Below are 13,368 nucleotides of genomic sequence, written 5' to 3'. Positions count from 1 at the left end.
TGTGTATGTAAGTCTGTTGTTAGTATGTTGTGAGTATGTAAATGTGTTGTTAGTATGTTGTGAGTATGTAAGTGTGTTGTTAGTATGTTGTGAGTATGTAAGTTTGTTATTCGTATGTTGTGAGTATGTAAGTGTGTTGTTAGTATGTTGTTAGTATGTTGTGAGTATGTACGTGTGTTGTTAGTATGTTAGTTTGTTGTTAGTATGTTGTGAGTATGTAAGTGTGTTGCTGAGTAGTTGTTAGTATGTTTGTGAGTATGTAAGTGTGTTGTTAGTATGTTGTGAGTATGATAGTGTGTTGTTAGTATGTTGTGAGTATGTAAGTTTGTTATTTGTATGTAAGTGTGTTGTTAGTATGTTGTGAGTATGTAAGTGTGTTGTTAGTATGTTGTGAGTATGTAAGTGTGTTGTTAGTATGTTGTGAGTATGTAAGTGTGTTGTTAGTATGTTGTGAGTATGTAAGTTTGTTATTTGTATGTAAGTGTGTTGTTAGTATGTTGTGAGTATGTAAGTGTGTTGTTAGTATGTTGTGAGTATGTAAGTGTGTTGTTAGTATGTTGTGAGTATGTAAGTGTGTTGTTAGTATGTTGTGAGTATGTGTGTTGTTAGTATGTTACTTGAGCCTTATGTAGCACTCAGGATTTTTCACTTCCTGTTCCTGTCCTTTTTCAGATCACATGATCCTGCCCGTGTCTGTGATGTTTGGTCATGTGACCGTCACCACAGGAAACATGACGTTCTACGACTGTGAGGCGGTGAGCCGGCTCAACCAGAACTCCCAGTAAGTTATGTTATATTATATGAAATGAAAATGCATTGTATTATATTAAATCATGCAGTATTATATGAAGATGAAGATGATGATGAAGGTGTGTCTGTGTTCCAGGTGTGTGTCCTGTGTAAGCAGTGTGTGGAGCTGCAGCTGGTGTCCTCTGGGTCAGACTTGCACCAACAACCAGAGCTGCTCCATGCACACCATCCAGAGAGTGAGACACCAGTGTGTGTGTCTGTGTGTGTGTATGTGTGTGTGTGTCTGTCTGTCTGTCTGTCTGTCTGTCTGTCTGTCTGTCTGTCTGTCTGTCTGTCTGTCTGTCTGTCTGTCTGTCTGTCTGTCTGTCTGTCTGTCTGTGTCTCTATCTCTCTCTCTCAATCAAAGTGTCTTTATAGAGCCCAATATCACAGATTGTACATGTGTCTTGGTGGACTTTAGTTTGTTCAGAATATGAATACGCCCCCCTGTCCTCAGACTCTCACACCGGACAAGGAACGTCCTTATAAACTCCAGTTACAGGGGAAAAATGGCAGAAGGATGTCTCTGTGTTGGCCTGCCTGTCTCACCTCCTCCTGTCTGTCTGCAGGCCTCCTCCTGTCCCCTGGTCTTCAGTCTGCAGAGTTCTGCCTTGGTGCCGTTGGGCCTGAACAGCCAGCTGGTTCTGAGAGGAAGGAACCTGGACCTGTTTCCAGTGAGAGGCAGCAGTATATCATGTGTACATGTATGTAATGGAGTGTGTATATGTATTGATGTATATATTATTATGGGATGTCTGTTCAGGATGAAGCTCAGTATGTGTGTGTTGTGGAGATCGAAGGAATCCAGTTGAACCTGACAGCAGCTGTAGAGAAAACACACGACAACACACACACCTTCACCTGCAGTGCACACAAGGTAACACACACACACACACACACACACACACACACAACACACACACAATGTATGCACACAACAAGAAGAATGATTCTAATGAAGTTGTCTCTCTCTCATGTCTGTCCCTCACCTGTCTGTCTCTGTAGTTTCAGTATGCTGTCAGTCAACTTCAGTATTCTGCTGCTGTCTACCTGAGGAGAGGAGAGAGACGCATCGACGCATCACCTGGCCTCCGGCGTAAGAAAGAGAGTGTGTGTGTGTGTGTGTGTGTGTGTGTGTGTGTGTGTGTGTGTGTCTGAGTGTTTTCTGACCTGCATATCCTGTTCTTCAGTCCAGCTGTATGACTGCTCAGCTGGCCAATCAGATTGTTCTCAGTGCCGGGCGGTGCCTCCTGAATACGGCTGTGTGTGGTGCTCAGGAAGCCCCACCCCAAGCTGTGTTTACAACCAATCCTGTAGCAGCGTTCCTGCGAACAGCTGCCCGCCTCCTCAGATCACACAGGTGAGTCTGACTGTGGTCGCCTTCACTGGATCACATGTTTCCTACCTGTATCACTACCTGTCTGCCTGTCCGTCTGCAGGTGGTACCTGTCTCCGGTCCTTTGGAGGGAGGGGTCCTGGTGACGATCACAGGTTCTAATCTGGGGATGAAATACCAGGATGTTGTGGGCAGAGTCACCGTGGCAGGTGTTCAGTGCCACCCGCTACCTGAGGGCTACCAGATCTCCACCAGGTACTTCCTCCTGGTTTGAAGTGTACTCTGTACTAATACTCTTCAGCAGTACACCTGTACTCTGTACTAATACTCTTCAGCAGTACACCTGTACTCTGTACTAATACTCTTCAGCAGGACACCTGTACTCTGTACTAATACTCCTTAGCAGTACACCTGTACTCTGTACTAATACTCCTCAGCAGTACACCTGTACTCTGTACTAATACTCCTCAGCAGTACACCTGTACTCTGTACGAATACTCCTCAGCAGTACACCTGTACTCTGTACTAATACTCCTCAGCAGTACACCTGTACTCTGTACTAATACTCCTCAGCAGTACACTTGTACTCTGTATTAATACTCCTCAGCAGTACACTTGTACTCTGTATTAATACTCCTCAGCAGTACACTTGTACTCTGTATTAATACTCCTCAGCAGTACACCTGTACTCTGTACTAATACTCCTCAGCAGTACACTTGTACTCTGTACTAATACTCCTCAGCAGTACACTTGTACTCTGTATTAATACTCCTCAGTAGTACACCTGTACTCTGTATTAATACTCCTCAGTAGTACACCTGTACTCTGTATTAATACTCCTCAGTAGTACACCTGTAGGGTACCAACAGAGTATTCGTATTTAAAGTATTTTCTGTGTTCAGGATCGTGTGTGAGCTGCAGGCCAGCGGGGGGCCCACGGAGGGGCCGGTCCTGGTTACTGTGGGAAAGTCTCCAGCTGGCAGATCGTCCCAGACGTTCACCTATCAGGTGAGAGGATCCCCCCACATGTATGAGTATTAACCTACAGAGTGTTTCAGATGACCTCTAACCCCGGGCTCTGTTCTCAGGACCCCCAGCTGCTGGACCTGGTCCCTGACAGGGGGCCAGTTTCTGGAGGAACCAGACTCACCATCAGGGGCCGGAGGCTGCTGACTGGGCAGAGGGCCGACCTGAGCGCTTACCTGGGCCCCCAGCCCTGCTACATGTGAGGACACACTGATACTGAAAATGCTAAGCTACTGAAAATGCTAAGCTACTGCAAACGCTAATGCTAGTGTAACTGCTAATGCTACTTCTGTACAACTTGTCCTCCCCCAAGCATGGAGCAGGTGTCTCACTCTCAACTGGTGTGTGAGACGGGTCGCAGTAACCGGACCGGTGCCGTCTCTCTGCGGCTGCTTTTCGGTCAGGCTGAGCGGACCGTTGCTAATGTTAGCTTCCGTTACCTTGACGACCCGGTGATCACCGACGCCTCGCCGGCGGAGAGTTTCTATGCGTGAGAACGAACCCCAGTAACCAATCAGATCACAACCCCCCCCCCCCCTCCCCCCCCCAGTGCTAACTTCCACTTCCTCTCTTCAGGGGCGGGCGCGCCGTCATAGTGACGGGCAGGAACCTGGGCGTGGTGCAGCAGCCAATCATAGCGGTGTGGGTGGAGCCTGTGGAGGGACAGAGGGTGAAGCGGAGGAAACGATTGGCTCTGCTCAGCGCTAAGCAACAGCTGGTGTTCAACAGCAGCAGGACCACGGTGAGGGGGGGCCAGAGGAGTGGGGGGGGCAGACGGAATATTGTTGCCTTGCCTTTTTAATTTCCAATGAGAACTGAGCGCATGCCCCCTCCAGGTAGTAGCGGCATCTTTTTTCCGAGGCTCTCCAGGTTAGTGCAACCGCTCTGAGCTCTGAGCCGCCTGATCGGCAAGGGTTACAGAGGGGGGGGGGTCTCATGGGTGGTGCCGATAGTGAACAACATAAGACCTGCATGCTAGTCCAAAAGGTGATAAGTTGTTGACATATCCTTGTCATGGAAACAATAAGAGAGCACTGGGAGAAAAGACTATGTGGATGAGCCTGATGTGTCCTGTCACCTGTCTGTCTCTCACACCAGTCTGTTTCTCCAACTTTCTGTCTCTCACCTGTCTCTCTTTCACCTGTCTGTCTCTCAGGTGTCAGAGCCATGCTCTGTGCTGTCGTCCTCTCAGATGACCTGTCTCACCCCCAGAGTGACCCCGGAGGTCAAAGTGAAGGGAGTCTGGTTCCAGCTGGACAACGTCAGGGTCCACTTTGAGACCATCAAGGTACCTGTCTGTCTGACACCTGTCTGTCTTTCACCTGTCTTTCTCACCTGTCTGTCACTAACTTGTCTGTCTCTCACCTGTCTGTCTCTCAGGGGCAGAGCTTCAGGTATTACCCCGACCCAGAGTTTTTCCCTCTGAACAGAGAAGCTCCTGATGTCCCGTACCGCTTCAAACCGGGGGGGGTGATTGCGTGGAGGTGAGTCATTAACTTTAGTCATTAATTGATGTATTAATGAACTCATAATTAACATGTCCCTCCCCCCAAGGGCCAGGACCTGACCCGGGCCATCTCCAGACAGGAAGTGAGGGCTCAGCTGGGGGATCAGGAGTGTGAGGTGAAGACACTGGATAACACACACCTGTACTGTGAGCCGCCAGAGACCCAGCCAGGGGGGGACAGGGGCCTGCCCAGCCTCAAGGTACTGATTCATATAGAAAACATAATACAGTTTAAAGGTGCCATAGAATGTGAACCTGTATGTACCTTGGCAGAGTGGAATAAGGAGAGCTCGGTACATTGAGCTGACATACCCTGAACCTCAAACACTGTGTTTCCTCCTTCACGTGCAAATCATGAATATGCGTATCAGAGCGGTAAAACAGGGAATTACAACAATCCCTGTGTGTGACGTCACACACGTTAGTCCAGCCCCAACATCTGCACACAGCAGCTGCTGGAAACACTAACGCTAACACTCACCACTCCGTAACATTGCTCTCCAATCTCCGACCAACTGGCTGTTTCAGATTCCTCGGGTACCTCCTCCGATAAAGGCTCAGACTGTAAGGTTGAGGCAAACAGCCTCCATGGTTCCTTTCACAGTTTCTGGAACTTCACTTACTTCTGTGATCTCTGAGGCAGCCAGGGATTGCTCCTTGTAAACCAGCCAATCAGAGCAGAGCTCCTCATAATTATTTAAATGAGCCCCCAAATAAGGCAATTCAACTTGTTTCATTCTGGGACCAAATCATAGGGTTGTAAACTGGTCTGTAAAACCACATCTGGACATTTTCTGGATCAACCAAAGTTATATACCTTCTTTGTAGACATCAGAGAACATTTAAATACCAGAGAGATGCTTTCTGTGGCACCTTTAAAAATACATACCATAATATGATAACATAATAACATGCCCCCCCAGGTGCTGATGGGGAACCTGCAGGTGGACCTGGGCTCGGTGCAGTACGACGGCCTGTCTGTCGTCCCATTGGCTGCTCAGATCGGTCTGGGGGCGGGAGCAGCCGTCATCATCCTATCAGTGCTTGTCGTCATCCTGATGTACAGGTGAGGTCATCACCAGAGAGAGAAACCCTCAGAGTGTTAGTGATCCTGAACGTGTTGTGTGTGTGTGTGTGTGTGTGTGTGTGTGTGTGTGTGTGTGTGTGCAGGAGGAAGAGTAAACAGGCGCTCAGAGATTATAAGAAGGTTCTGCTGCAGTTAGAAACTCTGGAGATCAACGTGGGAGACCAGTGTCGAAAAGAGTTCACCGGTACACACACACACACACACACACACACACACACACACACACACACACACACACTCTCTCACAGTGTAATTGTGTGTTCAGACCTGATGACGGAGATGATGGACCTCAGCAGTGATGTGGGGGGGCCGGGCCCCCCCCTGCTGGACTACAGGACGTATGCAGAGCGAGTTTTCTTCCCCGGCCAGCAGGGGGCGCCGTTCAGTCGGCAGCTGGACGTGCCTGAGCACCGCCGCTTTACCGTGGAGACGGGCCTGCAGAACCTGAGCCTGCTGCTCAACAACCGGCTGTTCCTCACCAGGGTGGGAGGGCTCTCTATGTCTTACTATATGTGTTGGTGTAGATGGTGATGACATGAGCCGCAGTGAGGACGGATATTACACGCTGTTGCCATAAAGGTGGACCCCACCCCTGAAAGGGTTGAGATGGGGCCCAATGCTTCCTCCTTTATGAGCAACAGCCATCCCACAGTGAGTCGGCCCATCAGAGGTTGTTGTCCTCTCTTGGGGTCGGAGGTCAGTCTGGTGCGTTTTGGTAAATGACATGCTTTAATAAGTAAGGACGGGGCGGGGGGGGGGCGTTGAAGCGCAGTAGTCCAAAGGTTCATCTTGTGCAGAATATATTCAGTCCAGGGTTTATAGCTCAGAGTGGAGCCACAGACCAGAGAGAAGTATTAATATATATATATTACCACACGCTGTCTCCACTGGAGGGGCTCTAGATGTTTTATTATTAATATGAGGATGGATATTTATTATTTTATGTGTCCTTATCTCCGGCTGAAGTTCATCCACACCCTGGAGGCACAGCAGGGCTTCTCCCAGAGGGACCGGGGCTACGTGGCCAGCCTGCTCACCATGGCTCTGCACGACAAGCTGGAGTATTTCACCGAGGTGATGAAGAGCCTGCTGCAGGACCTGGTGCAGCAGTACGTGGCCAAGAACCCCAAACTCATGCTGCGCCGGTACGTACACAAACACACTAACTCATGCTGCGTCGGTACGTACACAAACACACCCTAACACATGCTGCGCCGGTACGTACACAAACACACCCTAACTCATGGTGCGCCGGTACGTACACAAACACACCCTAACTCATGCTGCGCCGGTACGTACACAAACACACCCTAACTCATGCTGCGCCGGTACGTACACAAACACACCCTAACTCATGCTGCGCCGGTACGTACACAAACACACCCTAACTCATGCTGCGCCGGTACGTACACAAACACACCCTAACTCATGCTGCGTCGGTACGTACACAAACACACCCTAACACATGCTGCGCCGGTATGTACACAAACACACCCTAACTCATGCTGCGCCGGTACGTACACAAACACACCCTAACTCATGCTGCGCCGGTACGTACACCAACACACCCTAACTCATGCTGCGCCGGTACGTACACAAACACACCCTAACTAATGCTGCGCCGGTACGTACACAAACACATCCTAACTCATGCTGTGCGAGAATTCACGAGTCAGAGTTCAGTCCATCACTGCGCAAGTCGCAGTCGAGTCACGAAAATTGGCGCTTGAGTGCGACTCGAGTCCAGGCGGAAGTCTAGCTCCGATTCATAAATAAAACACACCTCGTTAAAACATATATAATATAAACTCTCTGTCTGTCTGTCTCTCTTTCTGTCTGTGTGTCTGGTCTGTGTGTCTGTCTGCCTGTCTGTTTCAGGACGGAGACGGTTGTGGAGAAGATGTTGACCAACTGGATGTCTATCTGCCTCTACTCCTTCCTCAAGGTAAACCTGTCTGTCATTCTTTCTGTCTGTATAATGAACTGTCTGTCTGTGTGTATACTGAGCCGTCTGTCTCTCACCTGTCTGTGTGCAGGAGGTGGGGGGGGAGCCTCTCTACATGTTGTACAGAGCCATAAAGTACCAGGTGGATAAAGGTCCGGTGGACTCAGTGACGGGGAAAGCTAAACGCACTCTGAACGACAGCCACCTGCTGAGGGAGGACATCGAGTACTGCGCCCTGGTAACACACACACACACACACACACACACACACACACACACACACACACACACACACACACACACACACACACACGCACACACACACACACCTCTACGTCTGACCCTACTGACCTGTGGAGAACCCGGTTCAATGAGCTGCTGTTTGAAGGCAGGGACCCCGTAGAAATCAGTGAGCAAGACGGGGAGCTGCTGTATTTATCCAAGTGGGTGGGCTGATTTTATTTAGAGAAGGGGTCCACACTTTCAGTACGGTTTTACTTTCCCTCAATGCAATGTGACAATTCTTCCTCTCCAGTTTTAACTTCTAATATATAGTCCAAAAGTCAACGGTTCACTTTTTAAAATTGTGAACCCTCCGGTGGATCTCCAAAGCAGAAACCGTTGTTTAAACCCTGTCAGAGCCCCCTGTTTACAGCTGCTGTGAGAGGGAACCATCCCTGCTGCTCAATAGTGAGCCGATAGTGATTCCCCCCTTTCCTGTCAGAGCCCCCTGTTTACAGCTGCTGCTGCTCAATAGTGAGCCTATAGTGATTCACCCCGACCTGTCAGAGCCCCCTGTTTACAGCTGCTGCTGCTCAATAGTGAGCCTATAGTGATTCACCCCGACCTGTCAGAGCCCCCTGTTTAGAGCTGCTGCTGCTCAATAGTGAGCCGATAGTGATTCACCCCGACCTGTCAGAACCCCCCTGTTTACAGCTGCTGCTGCTCAATAGTGAGCCTATAGTGATTCACCCCGACCTGTCAGAGCCCCCTGTTTACAGCTGCTGCTGCTCAATAGTGAGCCTATAGTGATTCACCCCGACCTGTCAGAGCCCCCTGTTTACAGCTGCTTCTGCTCAATAGTGAGCCTATAGTGATTCACCCCGACCTGTCAGAGCCCCCTGTTTACAGCTGCTGCTGCTCAATAGTGAGCCTATAGTGATTCACCCCGACAGACCTAAACCTGTCAGTACCAAAGCGTTTACATGAGGGACTAAGGAGCAACGTGAAACAGGGTTTCTGGTCTGGACCACCTGGATCACCTGGATCACCTGGATCACCTGGATCACCTGGATCACCTGGATCACCTGGATCACCTGGATCAAACTCAAGTATCATGACCTCATCACTACCTATCTCTCTCTCAGACTCTGACGGTGCTGGTGAAGAACGGCCTGGAGGTTCAGCCGAGTCCCGTTAGAGTGTTAGACACAGACACCATCACACAGGTACCTGTCTGTCTGTCTGTCTGTCTGTCAGTCTGTCTGTCACTTTCATCTGTCTATCTCTCATCTGTCTGTCTCTCACCTGTCTGTCTTTCACCTGTCTCTCTGCAGGTGAAGGATAAGATCCTGGATCAGGTCTACAGAGGAGCTCCATTCTCTCAGAGACCGTCAGCAGACAGTCTGGACCTGGGTACACTCACACACATCTGTCTCACCTGTCTAACCTGAACTCTCTCGTCCCACCCCTCTCACCTGTCTCACCCCTCTATTCATTGACAGAGTGGCGTTCGGGGCAGGCGGGTCACCTGACTCTGTCAGATGATGATGTCACCGCGGTGGTTCAGGGCCGCTGGAAACGAGTGAACACTCTGCAGCACTACAAGGTAGGCGACCAATGACAGAGCAGCTCTAAACCACCAATCACAGCACGGCTCTGTTCAGGTGGTTCTGTTCCTCAGGTAAGAGTTCTGTTCCTCAGGAAAGGGTTCTGTTCCTCAGTCACTGAAATATGAATCTTTTGTTCTTCAGGTTCCTGACGGAGCCACCGTGGCTCTGATCCCTCGCTCTGTGAGCCCAGCTGGAGTCCACCAGGTGTTCCAGACCGGAGAGAGTGAGAACACCTGGAACACACAGAACCACATCACACACAGAACCACATCACACACAGGACCACATCACACACAGAACCACATCACACACAGAACCACATCACACACAGAACCACATCACACACAGGACCACATCACACACAGAACCACATCACACACAGAACCACATCCACTACCCACAGAACCACATCACACACAGAACCACATCACACACAGAACCACATCCACTACCCACAGAACCACATCACACACAGAACCACCTCCACTACCCACAGAACCACATCACACACAGGACCACATCACACACAGGACCACATCACACACAGAACCACATCCACTACCCACAGAACCACATCACACACAGAACCACATCACACACAGGACCACATCACACACAGAACCACATCACACACAGAACCACATTCACTACCCACAGAACCACATCACACACAGAACCACATCACACACAGAACCACCTCACACTGAAGGCTGAAGGTTCTAGATGTTATTGATCTGTTACCTTCATCAGGGTTCTGGTTCTAGATGTTATTGATCTGTTACCTTCATCAGGGTTCTGGTTCTAGATGTTATTGATCTGTTACCTTCATCAGGGTTCTGGTTCTAGATGTTGTTGATCTGTTACCTCCATCAGGGTTCTGGTTCTAGATGTTGTTGATCTATTACCTTCATCAGGGTTCTGGTTCTAGATGTTGTTGATCTATTACCTTCATCAGGGTTCTGGTTCTAGATGTTATTGATCTGTTACCTTCATCAGGGTTCTGGTTCTAGATGTTGTTGATCTGTTACCTTCATCAGGGTTCTGGTTCTAGATGTTGTTGATCTGTTACCTTCATCAGGGTTCTGGTTCTAGATGTTATTGATCTATTACCTTAATCAGGGTTCTGGTTCTAGATGTTATTGATCTGTTACCTTCATCAGGGTTCTGGTTCTAGATGTTATTGATCTGTTACCTTCATCAGGGTTCTGGTTCTAGATGTTATTGATCTGGTACCTTCATCAGGGTTCTGGTTCTAGATGTTATTGATCTGTTACCTTCATCAGGGTTCTGGTTCTAGATGTTATTGATCTGTTACCTTCATCAGGGTTCTGGTTTTAGATGTTATTGATCTGTTACCTTAATCAGGGTTCTGGTTCTAGATGTTGTTGATCTGTTACCTTCATCAGGGTTCTGGTTCTAGATGTTATTGATCTGTTACCTTCATCAGGGTTCTGGTTCTAGATGTTGTTGATCTGTTACATTCATCAGGGTTCTGTTTCTAGATGTTATTGATCTGTTACCTTCATCAGGGTTCTGGTTCTAGATGTTGTTGATCTGTTACATTCATCAGGGTTCTGTTTCTAGATGTTATTGATCTATTACCTTCATCAGGGTTCTGGTTCTAGATGTTATTGATCTGTTACCTTAATCAGGGTTCTGGTTCTAGATGTTATTGATCTGTTACCTTCATCAGGGTTCTGGTTCTAGATGTTATTGATCTGTTACCTTCATCAGGGTTCTGGTTCTAGATGTTATTGATCTGTTACCTTCATCAGGGTTCTGGTTCTAGATGTTATTGATCTGTAACCTTCATCAGGGTTCTGGTTCTAGATGTTATTGATCTGTTACCTTCATCAGGGTTCTGATTCTAGATGTTATTGATCTGTTACCTTCATCAGGGTTCTGGTTCTAGATGTTATTGATCTGTTACCTTCATCAGGGTTCTGGTTCTAGATGTTATTGATCTGTTACCTTAATCAGGGTTCTGGTTCTAGATGTTGTTGATCTGTTACCTTCATCAGGGTTCTGGTTCTAGATGTTGTTGATCTGTTACCTTAATTAGGGTTCTGGTTCTAGATGTTATTGATCTCTTACCTTCATCAGGGTTCTGGTTCTAGATGTTATTGATCTGGTACCTTCATCAGGGTTCTGGTTTTAGATGTTATTGATCTGTTACCTTAATCAGGGTTCTGGTTCTAGATGTTGTTGATCTGTTACCTTCATCAGGGTTCTGGTTCTAGATGTTATTGATCTGTTACCTTCATCAGGGTTCTGGTTCTAGATGTTGTTGATCTGTTACATTCATCAGGGTTCTGTTTCTAGATGTTATTGATCTGTTACCTTCATCAGGGTTCTAGTTCTAGATGTTATTGATCTATTACCTTCATCAGGGTTCTGGTTCTGGATGTTATTGATCTGTTACCTCCATCAGGGTTCTGGTTCTAGATGTTATTGATCTGTTACCTTCATCAGGGTTCTGGTTCTAGATGTAATTGATCTGTTACCTTCATCAGGGTTCTGGTTCTAGATGTTGTTGATCTGTTACCTTCATCAGGGTTCTGGTTCTAGATGTTATTGATCTGTTACCTTCATCAGGGTTCTGGTGCTAGATGTTATTGATCTGTTACCTTCATCAGGGTTCTGGTTCTAGATGTTATTGATCTGTTACCTTCATCAGGGTTCTGGTTCTAGATGTTATTGATCTGTTATCTTCATCAGGGTTGTGGTTCTAGATGTTGTTGATCTGTTACCTTCATCAGGGTTCTGGTTCTAGATGTTATTGATCTGTTACCTGGAACCCAGTTGTCGTCTGTCGTCGTGGTGACAGTCTGTTTTTGCCATAGAAACCCCAATGCTGGAGGGCGAGGAGGAGGAGGGTCTGCGGCTGTGGCACCTGGTGAAGAGCAGCGAGGATCCAGAGATCCCAAAACACCGGAAGAGCAGCATGAGGGAGAGAGAGAGAGCCAAAGCCATACCTGAGATTTACCTGACCCGCCTGCTGTCAATGAAGGTAACACACCTGAGGTATACCTGTCCATGAAGGTAACACACTCACACACCTGATCTACCTGTCCAGGTAACCCTGACCCCCCCCCACCTGTCTGTCTCTCTGTAGGGTACCCTGCAGAAGTTCGTGGACGATGTCTTCGTGGCGATCCTCAGCACGAAGCGTCCTCCTCCCATCGCTGTCAGGTTCTTCTTCGACTTCCTGGACGACATGGCGGAGAAACATGGCATCGACGACCCTGAGACCGTCCACATCTGGAAGACCAACAGGTAAGGACACACCTGGACACCTGTCTCACCTGCCCTCAATGAAACACTTTAAAGACATGTTTAATCAGCACTTATCACTCAAGAGACAAACTCAAAGACAGAGTCCTGCAGGTCTACTTCCTGTCGGTCGGCCAAAAAGATTCATGCTGCTGCATTAGCTTCAGCCAAATCCTTCGTACAGAAGAGAGCTACAACGGTTACAACAATTGACGCAAACCTGACCTCCTGTCTGTCTGTCTGTCTGTCTGTCTGTCTGTCTGTCTGTCTGTCTGTCTGTCTGTCTGTCTGTCTGTTTCTCAGTCTCCCTCTCAGGTTCTGGGTGAACATCCTGAAGAACCCTCAGTTTGTTCTGGACGTCCAGGTGACTGACAGCATTGACGCCGTCCTGTCTGTCATCGCTCAGACCTTCATCGACTCCTGCACCACCTCAGAGCACAAAGTGGGGCGGGTACGACCTGTCTGTCTGTCTGTCTGTCTGTCTGTCTCTCTGCCTGCCTGCCTGCCTGCCTGTCTGTCTGTCTCTCTGCCTGCCTGCCTGCCTGCCTGCCTGTCTGTCTGTCTGTCTGTCT

At 48.4% G+C, this 13,368-nt stretch overlaps 1 protein-coding gene across 1 annotated transcript in view; it reads left to right on the top strand.

Annotated features, from left to right (window-relative positions):
• plxnb3 (plexin B3) overlaps positions 1-13,368 on the top strand; it is a 66,772-nt gene that overhangs the window by 47,407 nt on the left and 5,997 nt on the right. The window contains 27 exon segments of the mRNA XM_063881256.1: positions 673-781; positions 887-986; positions 1,359-1,463; positions 1,553-1,666; positions 1,795-1,885; positions 1,980-2,149; positions 2,229-2,380; positions 3,029-3,134; positions 3,215-3,351; positions 3,466-3,642; positions 3,729-3,894; positions 4,309-4,440; positions 4,533-4,640; positions 4,707-4,859; positions 5,583-5,725; positions 5,830-5,930; positions 6,012-6,229; positions 6,713-6,891; positions 7,625-7,691; positions 7,783-7,929; positions 9,059-9,139; positions 9,248-9,326; positions 9,416-9,519; positions 9,665-9,746; positions 12,367-12,533; positions 12,639-12,799; positions 13,100-13,247. Of these exon segments, the coding sequence (XP_063737326.1) occupies positions 673-781; positions 887-986; positions 1,359-1,463; positions 1,553-1,666; positions 1,795-1,885; positions 1,980-2,149; positions 2,229-2,380; positions 3,029-3,134; positions 3,215-3,351; positions 3,466-3,642; positions 3,729-3,894; positions 4,309-4,440; positions 4,533-4,640; positions 4,707-4,859; positions 5,583-5,725; positions 5,830-5,930; positions 6,012-6,229; positions 6,713-6,891; positions 7,625-7,691; positions 7,783-7,929; positions 9,059-9,139; positions 9,248-9,326; positions 9,416-9,519; positions 9,665-9,746; positions 12,367-12,533; positions 12,639-12,799; positions 13,100-13,247 (3,497 nt within the window).

Source organism: Eleginops maclovinus, chromosome 4 (genome assembly GCF_036324505.1).
Source record: "Eleginops maclovinus isolate JMC-PN-2008 ecotype Puerto Natales chromosome 4, JC_Emac_rtc_rv5, whole genome shotgun sequence".
Taxonomy (NCBI): domain Eukaryota; kingdom Metazoa; phylum Chordata; class Actinopteri; order Perciformes; family Eleginopidae; genus Eleginops; species Eleginops maclovinus.
This window is presented reverse-complemented; position numbering and strand designations above follow the sequence as displayed.